General features: G+C 48.2%; 1 protein-coding gene across 1 annotated transcript in view; it reads right to left on the reverse strand.

The window, feature by feature from the left end:
* DOCK2 (dedicator of cytokinesis 2) overlaps positions 1-16,370 on the reverse strand; it is a 408,525-nt gene that overhangs the window by 19,688 nt on the left and 372,467 nt on the right. Inside the window, exons 39-44 of the mRNA XM_060008407.1 lie at positions 14,082-14,171; positions 12,396-12,500; positions 9,979-10,120; positions 5,152-5,233; positions 3,664-3,748; positions 2,846-2,932 (exon numbers count right to left, since the gene is read on the reverse strand). Of these exons, the coding sequence (XP_059864390.1) occupies positions 2,846-2,932; positions 3,664-3,748; positions 5,152-5,233; positions 9,979-10,120; positions 12,396-12,500; positions 14,082-14,171 (591 nt within the window). The remainder of the gene's footprint in view (positions 1-2,845; positions 2,933-3,663; positions 3,749-5,151; positions 5,234-9,978; positions 10,121-12,395; positions 12,501-14,081; positions 14,172-16,370) is intronic.

Genomic DNA, 16,370 nt, shown 5'->3' on the forward strand with positions numbered 1-16,370 from the left:
CCCAGCTCAGGACTTCTTGTAAAGATTACATATTCTCAGGGCCAAGAAAAAGGAAAGGACCCTCAATAAGCAGAACTTACACTTGAATCCTATCAGAAAACACCTCTCTGTACAAACAGCACTGTAGTCATGACGATTCATAAAAGAAACAACCAAGAACAAGGTACAAATTCTATACCACAAAAAACAAATGCTTGGAGAGGAATTCACTCAGCACCCATGAAACTTCTGTGTCTGAGACATCCTGAAATTCTTGGTAACTCAAATGAGGGAGGCTATCAGAGATAAAGTCACTCTGGTCAACTTTTTGGAGGTTTTCCCAATCCCTTCTATCAGAGGGTATCAGGATAAAAGAAGTGAAACAAAAATGTTGACTATTTCTTTCCTAATTTCAGAATCCTGAGTTCATAAAACGAGGTAAGCACTTCATATATTATGGGTTTCTGCATATTAACTGACTGATTGGTTAATGGATTTACTTAATAACTATTATTCTTTTTAATATAAATTTATTTATTTATTTTTGGCTGCATTGGGTCTTCGTTGCTGTGCGTGGGCTTTCTCTAGTTGTGGTGAGCGGGAGCTACTCTTTGTTGCAGTGCGTGGGCTTCTCATTGCAGTGGCTTCTCTTGTTGCGGAGCACAGGCTCTAGGCATGCGGGCTTCAGTAGTTGCGGCATGCGGGCTCAGCAGTTGTGGCTCGTGGGCTCTAGGGCACAGCCTCGGTAGCTGTGGCGCACAGGCTTAGCTGTTCCATGGCATGTGGGATCTTCGAGGACCAGGGATCGAACCCGTGTCCCCTGCATTGGCAGGCAGATTCTCAACCACTGCACCATCAGGGAAGTCCCTTAATAACTATTCTTGAGCACCAATTATGTGTCTAGGACTATTCCTTGCACTCAGAGATATGGCAGGGAACAAAACGGACAAAAATCTGTCTTCCTGGAGCTCACAGTCTAGTGGAGCTTATATCATAATGCTATTATATTTAAAATTCTAGATATTAAAAATAAACACACAGGCAAATTATGTAGTCTATTAGGAGGTGAGATACCATGGCGGGAGATGAGATGTTCAGAGAGTGCAGGCGGGAATTCCTTCAGTTTGCCTACAGTCCTGTGGGGACAGCGAAGGAGGAGAGGCACCTTACTGAGCACCACCAGAGGAAAGGGCACAGCCAGGGCCAATGGGTAGAGACTACGGCTTAGTAGAAAGTTTCTGATTTCTCACCTCAAAAATGGGATTCATAATATGATGTACTTCACACAGTTTTGTGGGATTAAACAGGATAATGTTACAAAGTCCTTGACACAGCACCTGGGACACTTATCCAAGCTTATCATGAACCGATGTGTCCCATGAATAAAGGGCATGAGTAGTTTCTTCCTCTCCAGGGCACTAATTATTGGGGTGGGCTGGGGACATGTTAAGGAAAGAGGAGAATGAGTCCATCCAGGTGCCTGGTATGAGAGGTTATAGTCAAACCTCACCTCTTTTACTAACCTTGAGCAACCCACTAACTCACTCGGTTTCCTCATCTGTAAAACGGGAGAATAATAATATCTACCTCGCAGCCTTGTTGAGGGGTTTAAGTGAGGTCACACATGTGAACAGTCTGGCACATGCTCAGTAATGTCTGCTGATGTCATCATCGTTATTATATGGTCCCTAAGGTCTACGCCATGACTGTGAAAAGGAGATTGGAGGACCACCTGGCTGCTGGGGGCCCTTAAGGGCTGAAGGGGGATGGTCTCAATGTTGATCATACAGTAGCTTGAAAACGTCAGTCAGACAATGTCCCTCCTCTGCTTGTGACTCAAATTCACCCAGTGGAAAAGCCCAAGTCCTTATGGTGCCTACAAGGCCCTATATGACCTGCTATCAGACTCCTGCTACTCCCCCGTCACTTGTTCTAATTCAGACATAAGCCTGTTCTGTCCCAGGGCCCTTGCACTTGCTATTTCCTCTGCTAGAATGTCCTTCTCTTCGGTATCTGCAAGGACCATGTCCTCACTTCCTTCAGACCTTTGATCTAAAGCCATTTAGCAGGAAGGCTTTCTACGACCATCCTACTTAAAATACCCACCACTCCTTGATCACCTTTCTCTTTTATTTTTCTCCATAGTGGTTATCTCCACCTGACATAGTATATATTCGCTTAGGCTTTTTAGTGCGTCTTTGCCACTAGAATGTAAGCTTCATTGCAAAATCTCTAGGTGCTTGATTGACATGTGTTAGGTACTCATTAAATATTTGTTGAATGAATAAGTGAATAAGACATCCCGAATATGTCCCTGCTTCTCAGATTTCACCGGATTGACCTTTGCAACCTGAGGGCTGCAAGATCCCCAGCTGTTTGAGGACATGGAGACCCTGAAGTGTGTTGAGAAGCAAAACACATGCTATCTGCACCATGGAGTTCAAATACTTGCATTCTAGCCAGAGCTTTGCCTCTGTGTAATTTCCTTTCTCTGAGCTTCAGTTTATCCAAGTATAAAATGGACTCATAGTGAGATTCTGCAGAGGGGTCCCCAAAGGGCTGTTGGGAGGGGAGGATATGAGAGGGTGGTTGTGTCGATTGAGTTCCAGGCCCTCTTCCTCCCCCTGCACCCAACCACAGAAGCTCTCCATTCATCTGCTTTATTACCGGATTCTATGGTACCTTTCATTTGCAGGGAAAAAAATGTTATCTGATGCTTAAAAAAAAAAAAAATTTGAAAGCAGGTAAACTGGATGCTGCCTCAGGTCCCTTCCTGCACCAGAATTCCTGGACTCCTGCAGTGGCTTTGAACAAAAGCATTTCCCTTTTTCCAGTCTCAGGAGCCTCCTGAGCCCCACAGACTCACCTGGGACATGTGAGTCACCTCAAACCAGCGCAGGATGCCCGGAAGCTTGTACGCGGTCACAAAGGAGGTCCTCTCGATCCACATCGACTGTCCCGTGGGCAGGGGTGACAAGGGCAGGAAAGCAACACACATGAAACCTGACCATCAGAGTTTGGTGGGAACCCAGCCAGGCCCCCAGGCCTCCTATCCACCCGGAATCAGAATAAAAATTACAAGACTCAGAAATACGCTCCCACTTTACCCTGAAGAATTCTTTCCCAAGGTGAAGTTTAAGTTTTCCCTGGATTTGGGTCCAGTATGTTTTAACCTGGGTCTCTGAACAGGCAGAAGTTTTAGGCAATATTGAATGCATCCACCTGCATTTTCTGGGGGGAGGTCTACAGTGTTCATCAGATTCTTCAAGGGACAGTGACTCCCCCAGTGCAAAGAATCACAGTCCAAGGGAAAGAGCTGAGAGAGACTTGGAGCTGTCTCCTCGTGCCAGCCTCGGCCCTCGGGAATAGAAGACAGGTAGGTCCTGGCTGGGAAGCACACAGTGACACTGGGGACTGTGAACTCCCTGAGGTTGAAAGGTGCATCTCACGCCAGGCCTGGGTGGTATCTAGAGAGTGGAGAGGCTCAAGAAATGAGAAAGCAAACCCAACGGAAGAGCCTGGAGAATGGGTGTCATCGTACCAATGGAAGCTAGTGTTCCTTCCTTTGGCTTTAGATCAGATGCCCTCCCAATTCTGATTCTGGCAGGTGCAGGCTCTGGTTGATAAAGGAGGCCCTGGGCAACGATCAAGGCTGCCAAAGGGGAGGGGAGGGGAGATACTTACGGCAAACTCATTCTCAGGGTCAACGGTCCCCCTGCGCACTGGCCGGGAGTAGTGGAACCTCTGCACGTAGTTGGACTTATAAAAGCTGCAAGACAGGAAGAGGCTGAGGCTCCTGAGAGCAAAACCTGACCTGACCCTGTACCGTCCAGGGAGGCCCACTATGGTAAACTCCACGTCTGGCAGAGTCCTCGCTGCAACATTTAAAACCAGGCTTTCCTTGTAAGATGATTTAGAAGCTAGTCGGTCTTAGGCCCTCATGAGAACATAGCACCCCGTAGGGCCCCCAAAGTTGGAATTCTATCACTAATGCACATAGTGGTGCCTGGGTTATTGTTTCTTGTGATCTCAATGAAGGGTCTGGATACATCTAAGGTCCTAGGCTAATGTCCCAGGGGTATCTTCCAAGGATCTCCTTAGGTGTCCCAGCCATCCCCCAAATCACTCTCCCTTGAACCTCTGGGGCGGTTCTAACGTCAGGGCCAGCAGGGCATGGTAGCCGTATGGTGGTCATCCCCTGCCCAAGGGTGCCTGGCCGAGAGGTGACGGGAGGCTGAGCTCCAAGCTGAGTTTGAGGATCTGCTCAGCTGCCTGCACTGCCGTGAGGCTGCTTCTCCCCACAGGAACAGGCCTTTCCTCTCACAAAGGAGCTCCTGCTTCCAACGGGTCTTCCCAGAAGAGAGGCCTTTTCCTAAGCCACTCGAGGTGCTCAACTGGGTGTCTGGGCCTGAGTGGCGTGAGCCAGACAGCTTGGAGGGGGCAGCGTGGTGCCCTGCTTTGTTGCCTCATCCCTGACCTTGCGATCTGGCATTAAACAGACCACACCTGCCTTCATGCTGCTTCCTCTAATGTCCCCTATTTCATTTTATTATTTATTTTTTATTTTATGTTTTGGCTGTGCCTCACAACTTGTGGGTTCCCCAACCAGGGATTGAACCCAGGCCCTCAGCAGTGAAAGCGCCGAGTCCTAACCACTGGACAGCCAGGGAATTCCTCTGATGTCCCCTTTTTACGTCGTAATCTGAACACAACCATTGTCAATGCACGACCTTAACAAATGCCTACAAGATGTCCCTGTGGAGGAAGTGCTCGGCCTGAGCACCGGCCCTCTGTCCCCCACCTGCCTGTCGCCCGTCTGCCCACGCTCTCTGGCTGTGGATTTCTGGAGCCACTCTGGGATCAACCTGAGCAACCGGCTCTCCACGTCCACTTCAGCGAAGCCCACTGCTGCTTCCTGCAGACTCGCTCTGCCACAAGGTGAGCCTCACCCCTCGCTCCCCCCGGCCCTCTCTGGTGTCGGCCTTTTCAGGGGCAGAGCCCAGAGGGGTCATGGGAGAGGTGGTGCTTCTCCCAAGAGGAAAAGGGAGGACAGGCTGGCTAAGATAGGGAAGGAACTAGAAGGCACCACGGCCTGTCCTGCTGCCAGCTCGGCTTGGCAGCCCCATGGGATGCTCCTCCCCAACACTCCCTCCCCTGAGCTGTGGGACTTACTTCATAATCTGGTCAGGCACCGGCTTATTCTTGAACCTTGGGTGTTCATGCAAGACGGGCTGGACAGTGAAACACTGGATGTCTGTGATTCCCACAGTTAAGAGCTCACAACGTCTCAGTCGGGGGGACAGTTCCAAGCACAGCAGGTCCCAGGTGAGACCTCCCAGGACAGTCCTTCTGGGCCCAAGTTTTTAACGAGTGACCAACCTCAGGGTGCTGGCTGCCAACTAGGTCCTAGTGACCAGTTAGCAGTCACCGTGGTCCTTGACAGAGCTGCCCGTCACTTGCAACCCATGCCAGGGCTCAACCTCTGCTAACAGTTGGTTAGTACTCCTTAATTATCATTCTCATTGCTATATTATTATCATTAACAAGAATAACGCCTAATGCATTTATAGCTGTCCATCAACTGCAGCGCACGTCTCCCCATGGTCTCCTTTCATCTCTCCGGTTTTGCTGAGCAGCGCTGTTAACGTAAATCATACTTTCCAGAGACAAGGACATCAAGGTCAAAGAAGCTGGACAACCTGTTGAAGGTCACACAGCTTGTGAGCACAGAGCAAGGGGCTGTATTGGGGTCTCTTAACCCTAAGCTCAGGGTTCTTTGATTCCAGACTTCTGTTCAGTGCAGCCCTCTGACCAGCAGCATCACCATCACCTGAGAGCTTGTTAGAAATGGTGAATCTCAGGTCCCACCTCAGACCTACTGAATCAGAGTCTGTATTTTATAAGATACTCAGGTGATTCATATGCACGCTCCAGTTTGAGAAGCACTGCTTTAGAGAAGGCAAATACGTTCATTTTGTACTCCAACTCTGAAAGTTTGAGAGTAACTGTCTGGGGCAGGAATGTAAGGCCATGTCCAGGCTCAGTGGGAAAGAGGTCCATGATCGATTAGTGATGCCTGCCATGGGCACAGGATACAGGAGAGGCATCAGGTGTGCCAGATCTTTGTCATGCCTATTCTAGACCTTTATTCATTGTAAATCGATAATATGGCAAGCCAAATAAACAAGGTCAGTAGTCACTGGTCCCATCCCTGGACCTTACTTCCCTTTCCCTACCTTCCATGGCTTCTTTACCCATCTCTCTTCTTCAGGTATCCAAGTACTCTCATCCCTCTATTCTACCTGATGACCACCATAACTCCAAAAACTCTTCCCCTAAGCCTGACACTTCTGCCAACTAAGGAATCACAGACTCCTCTTGTGGGCATTCAAATATGCCAATATTTGAATATGGAGTATTCAGATATTCTAATATGATTCCAACTCATTTCCCACCATTATCTCTGAGTATCCAACAGACTATACTGTTCCCTTTGTGTGGACGATTTCCCCACAGCTCCATGAACATTCAATCTATCCTCATCCAGGTGTCCTTTTCCTTCCTGACCCTCCAAAGCAACGCATCTGTAATTAGGACTCTTATCTCTCCAGCTCCCTCTCTTCTCCCTTCTGTTGCTTCCCCACCAGACTGTGAGCTTTCTGATGAAGAGGCTAGGGCTCTTTCACACATAAGAAATGGCCGAAATATAATTCCAAGTTAAATTTAATCCCCCTCCCCCAATAAGTTCACTTCATACTAATGTCTTGGGGCTTTAACTGTTTTACCTCTGAAGAGTATTTCCACATGAAATGAGAGTGACTCAGAGAGAGACAGAGAGACACAGAGACACACACACATACGCTCGCGCGCACACACACACACACACACACACACACACACAGAGGAGAGGGCAAGAGCGAGCAACACTTAACACAAATGAATAAACCTCACTGGGAGGATTTCCATAATCAGGAAAACTACCTTCCTTCTCAAGTCAAATAGCAAACAGCCTTCTCTGGGAGGGAAATCACCCTGGATTAAGTCTAGAGCAGGACTGGCAAACTATGGCCCTCGGGTCAAATCCTGCTCACTGCCTGTCCTTGTATGGCTCACAGCTAAGAATACTTTTTATATTTTAAAATATTTGAAAAAAAGTATTATGTGACGTGTGAAAATATATTAAATTCAAATTTCGGTGTTCATAAATATAGTCTTATCGGGGCACAGTCATACCCGTCCATTTATGTACTACCTACGGCTGCTCTCCCACCACAGCAGAGTTGAGTAATTGTGACAGAGACACATGGCCCACAGAGACTAAAATATGTCCTATCTGGTCCTTTACAGAGAGTCTGCCAACCCCTATTTTAAAGTAGGTTCTAAACCATGTCTACTGATCTTAGCAATTGGACTTGGCCTAAGAGAAGAATCCAAACCTGTCCTGGAGAAGCCAGTGACATCAGAGCCCTCTGATCACGTCCAGCAGGATGCATGGCTTGACTCTCTCACCATGTGCTGAATGTATGCATGGAACCGTGCTGAATCTATACATGGAACTGTAGCTCCAAGGTCTAGGCAGAGGAGAGGGCGGGGGACAGGAGACACCCAACAGAGACCTTTGCTTTCAAATGTCTTCTACTACTTGGATACCTAAGTGAGAAGACATGAGATTTGTCCCCTTTTCAAACTGCTTGTCAGCTTTGCAACACGTAAAGGCAAGAGAACAGAGCCTTAAGAGGTTAGATTTTGGCAAAAGTCCGACCCGAGTTCAAATCCTAGTTCCATCAATTCCTGGGACCTGGTATAAGCTGCTTACATTTTCCTGAGCCTTAGTCTTCTTATTTGCAAAATGCAGAGTGATACTACCCAACTCACAGGATTACTATGAGGATAAAATGAAACAATGCGTGAAAATGCCTGGTACGCCATCATGTTACAATAGTTAATAAAGAACATTCTGTTCACTAATCTTAAACAAAACAATGGCACTACAGAAAGAATGCAGACTTTGAGACAGATCTTGGAGTTCAAATCTCAACTCCATCATTAACTAGCTTTGTAACCCTAGGCAAAGCACCTTACCTCTCTGCCCTGTATGTTCCTTCTCTATGAAATAGGGAAAATCAATACCCACCTAATAGGGTTGTATGGGGATTAGAAAAATTAGTTATAAAACACTCAGTCTCATGTGTGGCATGAAGAGGATATTTAGCAAATGTCAGCCCTCCCACTTTCTCTTTTCTACCTGGTTCCTGGAGCTGAATCAGGCCTGCGTATAATGACGTGGCCCAGTCACACAAGCTCTCCCCTCCCACCACGAGTTAAAAGGTCACAGAGTTGTTCAACACCAGGATATCCACTTAGAAGGGCCTTAGTACTAATCCCATGTCTCGCCTATAACCAAACTCCCATTTGTAACCAGCCAGGCCCACCACCGGTTGCACTTCCTCCTGCAAACAACCATGGTAGAGCAGGCATGAAGGGCAGGCGAGCACAATGAAAAGGTTACAGATGAATATTTATCACGCGAGTGGAAAATATTTGGATTAAGGTTCGGCAGACTTAGCAGACCAGCCATGCAACCTGTCAGCCCCATTTTAAAGGATGTAACTTAATTTGTGCTACAGGGTGCAACACAGGAGCCAGGCTAGGTTAACGTACCCCCTCCCCCGTCGCTCAGCTGTCTGCCTTATCCTTGGGTCTGTACCCTCTCTGACCCCCTGAGCCCTGACCCAGCCCAGCGTCAGAACCGGCCTTATGAACATTATGCTTTGCTGCAATGGAGCCCATTTCCAGCACGCTCTACCCAACCTCACTAGCACCATCTCCTGTCACCTTGGCCTTCTGTGTGCTCCAGAGAGCTGGCTCCATCGGTGGTACCTCCCTCCCTCCTTCCTTTCTCTATCTATCTCCTCTTGCTTTTTCCTTCTCCCTTGTTTTCTTTCTCTTTCTGTTAACCAGCAAGTATTTTCTGAGAGTTGGCTTCGGGGATTACTGCAGTGAGCATGGCAGCGCAGGTCTCTGCCCTCCCGGAGCTTCTGTTCTAGTTCTGTCTTTGAGAGCACAACAGATAACGACAGATTGAGATCAATTCTCTAAAGCAAACAAACAGGGTTTCAGATAACAGAGTCCAGAAGGCTTCCGATAAGGGGACCAGGGAAGGCCTCTTGTGGGACGTGACACTGAGTTAGGATCTGATGGGTGAGAAAGGAGCTGGGGGAAAGGCATTCCAAGCAGAGGGAAGAGAAAATGCCCAGGCCCAGAGGCGGGAACAAGCTGGGCATGTTTAAGGAACAGAAACAAGATCTGCGTGGCCAGAGAGAAAGGGAAGGAAGAGTCGGAGGCGAGGACATTGGAGACACAGGAAGGGGTCAGATGATGGACAGACAGCCTCGCAGGCCTTGGTCAGGAGTTTGGGTTTTATTATAAGGGCAATGTGGCACCATTCCAGTTCTCGGAACCTTTGCTTTTGCGGATGGCGGCTCTTCCCGCTGTCTGGGACATCCTTCCCCCCTCCCACTAAGCTTTGCCTCATTAACTCACCTTCAACATCGCCCTCCTCAAGGAAGCGTTCCCTGCCCTCCCAATCACGGCAAGCTGAAGGGCCTTCTTTTAGCATTGATCACGTTTTTCTAAATGCATATTTAACAATGCAATTAGCTGTTCAATGTCTTTTACTTGCTACACTGAAAGCTCCCTGGAGGTAGAACCCCTTTGTGAGTGTAGTCTCCAATGCCTTGCACAAGGCTTGGCAGAGTCAGGGCTGGCAGTACTCATCACAAGAATGAAGGAATGAGTGAGTGAGTGAACTTATCAATGAATGCAACATTTAGAGTTTCCTGAGATGGGTTCTTTTTGGATCCCACACTGGACACTAATATTGGCACCACTGCAATGATTCTGGCAGCAGTTCTGAGCTCTAAGACGGGGCTCTGTGGACTGAAGTCCCGGCAGGGCTGCCCATGCCTGGCCCTTGGCTGGGGCATTCTTAAAGGATACACTGGCCTGGGGCATTCTTCACATCATCCCCGGGGGCAGAGGTTGTGTTCATCTTCTCTGCGTTGGGGAACTGGCTCATCAGCTGCATCTGGAAATCTTCTCTTCGCTCATACTCCTTCCCTCGGTAGATGAACACTTTGTTCTGCAGAGAAATGACACCCATCAGAGATCCCAGGGCCCAGCCTTGGAGGAGATGGTTCAAGCAAAGCTGGGAGGCCTGTCATGGGGACCTTCTATAGATCTCTCCACTCTCTGTTTCTCCCCAAGAGAAAGAAAGGAAGAGCTCAAGTCACTGACCTTCTAGCTAGACACACCACTTCTTTAAAAAGATGGGTTCTAAAGGGAGAGGAGATCATGGATGCTGAGAACTTTTTCTTCAAACAATCTTATGTGCAGCTTCCAGAATAATTCCTCACTCAGCTTTCACTGTGTCACACCCACTCTTCCATTTACTTGACCACACAGTTTCCCTCCTGCCTTTAATGGACCTTGTGGGCTGGACCATGTGGGCTGGACCTGTGGGCTGGAAGGGACCAGCATTCAGGTCCTCCATCACTTGGATCCGTGGAAACATGCTCTTTATTGCTCCTTGACCATGTCAGCTTCTTTTAGACTCTGGTAGTTTTCAAACAGGGGGGGATTTGGGGTGCTGGCAATGCCTGGAAACATTTTTGGTTGTCACGGCTTCAGAGAGGGCCACTACTGGAACCTAGTGGGTAGAGGCCCAGGGTGCTGCTAAACATCCTTCAGTGCACAGGACAGGCCCTCACAGCTAAGAGTCACCTGGTCTAAAATGTCCACAGAGCTGAAGGTGAGAAACCCTGTTTTAGACCATATCTGTGCTGCCTCTAATGGCCCCTAAATTCTTCTGTCCAAACCCATGTCTGCCACTGACCTTTATATATCAGTGTTTGTTTCCAAACCTGGCCTCTCATCACAAAAGCCTAGGAGCCTTCTAGAAGTTCAGATTCTTGGGCCTCACTCCAGACCTGCTGAAATGGAGTCTGTGGGAGTGGGACCCAGGAACATGAACTTTTAACAAGTTCCCCAGGGGTCTGTGATGCAGGATCAGGTGTGGGAAGTCATCTCTATTCCACGCAGGAAACCTTCACTAGCTCCCCCCTCTGCAGCTCACTCCGGAGGGCCACCCTGACTGCCACACCGATTGGTCATGGTGAGTGGTTTATCTCCTTGACGAGACTCAGTCAGGTGAGGTCAGCTTTCTTTTGTATCTCCCTGACCTGAGGATTGAATCACAGACTCAAAGACCAGAAGGGAAGCCTTCAGCTGACCTAACGCAACTCTCTCCATGATGAATCAATAATCCAGGAAAGCAGCAGTTCAGACACTGTGCTCCAGGGGATCCCTGAGGGTCCCCAAGACCCCGTCAGGGCCTCACAAGATTAAAACTCTTTTCATCATAACAGCCATTTTCCTTTTTCACTCTCATTCCCTCATGAGTATACATTTAAGGCTGCATGATGCAGATTGAATGCAGAAGCAGATATAAGAATCTAAGCTGCCTTCTCTTAATCTAGATATTTAAGAGATTTGCAAAAATATGAAACAATCTCACTATATGCACTAATTTTTTATTGAAAAATACAGCCATTTTCATAAAGATCTAATTTATGTTAACATATGATGGGTTTATTCTTCTTATTTTTAAATAAATGGATACAGTTAATCCTCCGTGTCTTCAGGTTCTTAATCCATGGATTCAGCCGTGTATCAAAAATATTTGAAAAAAAATTCCAGAAAGTTCCAAAAGGCAAAACTTGAATTTGCTGCACTCCAGCAACTATTTACATAGCATTTACATTGTATTTGGTATTATAAGTAGTCTAGAGGTGATTTAAAGCACTTAGGAGGTTATATGCAAATACTACACTATTTTATACAAGGGACTTGAGTACTAGATTTTGGTATCTGCAGAGGGTCCTGAAACCAATTCCTGGTGGATACCAAGGGACAACTGCATTTAAAAATCTTCTTCGCTCTAATTTTGAGTATCGTAAATGTAGACAGATAAAGTCTACAAATACAGAAGTTCTTCAGGGGCCTTGATCATTTTTCAGAGAAAAAATGGCCCTGAGACCAAAAGGTCTGACAACTAGTGCTCTGCAGTGCCCGCTGGGTAGCAGAGCTCCTCCAGCCTCTCTGAGCACCTCATTCCCAGTATGGGGTGCTCACTACCTCACAAGGCAGCTCTGATTGCTGTGTATGTAGAGAAACACGGGGGGTGGCTGAGGTGCTGAGGATGGAGGGGGACTGGGGTGTGTGTGAAGGTGGGCACAGCGTTCAGACAGAGAAGGGCACAGGTTCTGAGCACAAGCAGAGCCTCAAAGCACAGAGGGAGAGCCGGGATGCCAAGGCCGCGGATCCCTGGCCTGTGTCTGCGTCACCCACAGACTTACCCGGAGAAAGGAGGGGAAACCCTGGCCGTAGTATCCCACAGCAAAGTAGTCTGGCTTGGGTCTGAGGATTTTCATGATGTTTTCATAGAATTTTGCCTGCTGGACCTGGAAGAAGAAAACTCACAGCTTGTGACAACACAGATGTGTATTAAAGGCACATTCAACTCCAAGAGGCCACAGTTAAGATGGGATCCTTCCACCAGAACCAATGTGCCGAGTGCACGTGTTTGCATAGTCATGGAACTGTCTGTAATCCTAATAGTAATGGCCGTAACCAGATACCCTGTTAATCACGCTACCTGCACCAGCACATTTACTTGCATTGCCCTCATGACAATCCCATGGAATTGTATCTCTGTTTTGCAGATAAAGAAATGGTATCTCACAGCGCAGCCAGGAAGTACGGAACTGAATCCAGCCAGCTGTTCAGAGCCCCCAGCAGCATCGTCACTCCACTCTCACTGGAAGTGTGTTTGTGACGGCCTATGGATGGATAAGTGTTTCCGGATATAGATGTCTTCCTGTGTATGCACACCTAACATATTTCATCAATTCCAAGAGGTGTGTGTTTTTCATATTTTAACATCTTTGAAAATAGTTTGTGTTTTACTTTACACCTAATGGCATCTCCCAATTACTATTAACTGGAGAGAAATCATGATGGGGCACATAAAATAGACTGGTGCATCTTAAATTGGACACAACATGGAAGATAAATGTGTGTGGCCCTGGACATGAAGCCTGTGCGACGCGGGCTTGGTGCACGGATGTGCATGCCCATCAGCGTGTGCGTGAGTGTGTACTGGGTACGTGTGTGTGCATGGATGTGTGCTCTGTGTGTGCCTGTGCACTGCACACGTTTAGAAGGCGTGCGTGCCTCCACACCCACAAACAACTATGTGGACAGACTCAGGTAGATGTAAGTGTTTCTTGGTGCAAGTAGTGTGTGTGTTTGCATCATACCTTAGAACACTATAATCCATGTCCATGCCCCCACCAGAAAAAGCTATCAATCTTCTTCCAACATTCTGACTCTCGTTTTACAGTTCCCTACGAACAGCTGGACTGGCATCTCAAAATGGGCTCAGATGGGGCCCTGGGGTCCTGGCTCTCAGGCCAGTGGGAAGAGAGTGGGGGGAGCAGACAAAAAGTTCTGCATTTTCCCTGCAGGGGTCACCCACCCCCAAGCCCTGGCCTCTGCGGCATAAGCAGGATAGGCTGGCTTCCCCCCACTTTCCACTGGTACCACCAAGTCACAAGCTTCGAGGAGCTAATGGGGATGGCCAGATGGGGAGCATTTTAATGTGATTTACCTGTTAATCAGAAAGCGCGCATTTGCGTTTTTATTTAATTGGCCTAGTGATTTGTGGGAATTTTCCTGCAAATGTAGCACAGTGTTTACTGGGTGGGCAACAGCAGCGGCCCCAACGCCAAGCAGGTACTTAACGCTCCATCTGAGAAACTGATGAGTTTTCCCAGAAGACCTCCCTTTGGAAATATTTCCAACTGGGAGGGAGACGCTCAGCACAGCCTGGCTCAGCTCAGGCCCTACTTCCATTCCTTTCCTGGTGTCCTAACCCCATGTGGCTTCCCGCCCCGCCTCCCCCTCTGCCCAGCCTCTCTGCCGGGCTGAGGCCCTGAGCACCCAGCCTCCAGGGCAGTCAGCTCCCCCTGGGGACAGCTTACCAGGTTCTGGCTCAGCAGCTGATAGTCAAAGATTTCCATCTCATACTGTTCCGCCAGCTCCTTGCACAGACTGATGGCCTCTTCCCACATCTACGAGGAAGGTCGTGGAGACAACGGTTAGGGGGACCTCCAGGCTTGCAGAGCCCTTGCTAAGGAAGGGACCAGGGCAGCTCTCTCCTGGGACTGAGCCACAGGCCTTACTCTGGCCCGGACCCAGTCCCACACCCAGGGAGCTGAGCGTTTCCCAGGAAGCAGACCTACCCTCTGCCTCTCACCCTAGTTTCGTGATAAATAATGGAACACCCATAGACGAGGCTGGATACTTTATTTACATGCTCTCGGGATCTTCACAACCACCCTGAGAGGTGACTAGTAGCATCTGCATTTCCCAGGCGAGAAATGGAGGCTCAGATCAGCAGAGCATCTGCCCCAGGTCAAACGCCCAACCAAAAGCAGGGCCAGGATGCACACCCGAGTGTGACCCTCGACCTTGTACTTCATTCCCTCCCTTAGAAGTGCTCAGTAAATGAACATTTGACTGCCTCAGCTCCCTGTGTGCAGGTGGGGCAGGGAGGTGGTAACCCCATTTCCCAAAGAGAAATGGTTCACAAAGAAGTAAGAGGGCAGCGAGTTTCCGGGGACAGAGCTGAGGCCAGATCCAGTTCCCCTGATGTTCGCTCTTAGGATCTTTCCACTCTGCCAGTCCGTTACTTTCTTTTTTCCTTTGGCCAACTTTCTTCCCTCCCTCCCTCCCTCCCTCTCTTTCTCTCACTTTTTAAAAAACTTGTGGTGAGGACACAACCTGAGATCTACCCACTTAACAGATTTTTAAATGCACAATACAGAATTGTTAACTATAGGCCCAATGTTGTACAGAAGATGTCTAGAATTTATTCATCTTGCGTAAATGAAACTTTATACCCATCCATCACTTCTTAACGGTGTTATTTAGGGTGACTGTGCAGGGGGCAGCATGAAAAAGAGTGATGAAAACTTTTTTTAAATAGGTCTTTTCCATCTTTAAAAAAAAATCTGAAAAACAAACTCTGGACAGAGGGGGTCCTTTTCATCTGCTCCGTTTTGACTGCAACCAATAGATTATCATTCCATCCTTGATCAAAGGGGTCAGCAACCTCTGCAGAGAGGCAGAGGGAGGTGCTGGGTGGGCTGGAGATCTGGCAATCTCAAGGGACACCCATTACATTTCACATTTGGCTTAAAATGGAAGATGCACCTTAATGGAAAAGCTGGGGGAGGTGGGGGAGGAGAGAGGCGACGTTGCCAAAACACAGTGTGTGCTTTGTCGCAAAAGTGCTCTCTCTGCATCCAAGCATAAAAATAAATAAAGGCAAGTGCTGAGTGGAGGAGCCACGGCTGTAAACCCATGGACAGCTTAGTGAGCAGCATAAAAATGCTTTATGTGCCAGGAGGAATCAAGTCCACAGACCAGGCTGGGCTGAGGCTTTTTTTTTTTTTTTTTTTTTTTTTTGGCTGCATTGTGTCTTTGTTGCTGCGCGTGGGTTTTCTCTAATTGCGGTGAGAGGGGGCTACTCTGTGTTGCAGTGTGTGGGCTTCTCACTGCGGTGGCTTCTCTTGTTGCGGAGCACGGGCTCTAGGTGTGTGGGCTTTAGTAGTTGTGGTGCGTGGGCTCGGTAGTTGTGGCACACGGGCTTAGCTGCTCCACCGCATGTGGGATCCTTCCCGGACCAGGGATCGAACCTGTGTGCCCTGCACCGGCAGGAGGATTCTCAACCACTGTGCCACCAGGGAAGTCCCTGGGGCTTTCTTTAAAACCCCCAGGCCGGGCCAGGGGACTGTTCAGCTCAAGTGGAGGTCTTTGCCAACTTCCCACCATAATATGCCAGAAATACTCTCCCCATGTGTTAAGAGATCACTAAGGGGCCAAGGAGGGGGACAGGCAGGGAGTCAGATACCTGGAATTTCCTTCAGGTCTGCCCATGTGGTCACTAAGACCTCTGACAGTCCCTGATCCCTGAGTCTCATACATTAGTTACTGAGCATCTGCTGGCTTCTGGGCATGGTATACACTGACGGAACAGTGATAAAAATGGCCAAGACACAGTCTCTGCTTTCATGACACAGAAGTGTGTAAAGCACACACATAAACAGATGTACTAGTTGGGTTTTGAGGGAGGTAGAGGAGTCCACCAGGTAATGACAGATGGACTTATGGAGTAGAAAGTCATTGTGTGTGTCTAGATCAATGAGTCTCCATGAGGGGAGATATGGGGAAAGGAAGTTAAAGGGATGCTAAAGAGTTTGGGCTTC

Source organism: Delphinus delphis, chromosome 3 (assembly GCF_949987515.2).
Source record: "Delphinus delphis chromosome 3, mDelDel1.2, whole genome shotgun sequence".
NCBI lineage: Eukaryota > Metazoa > Chordata > Mammalia > Artiodactyla > Delphinidae > Delphinus > Delphinus delphis.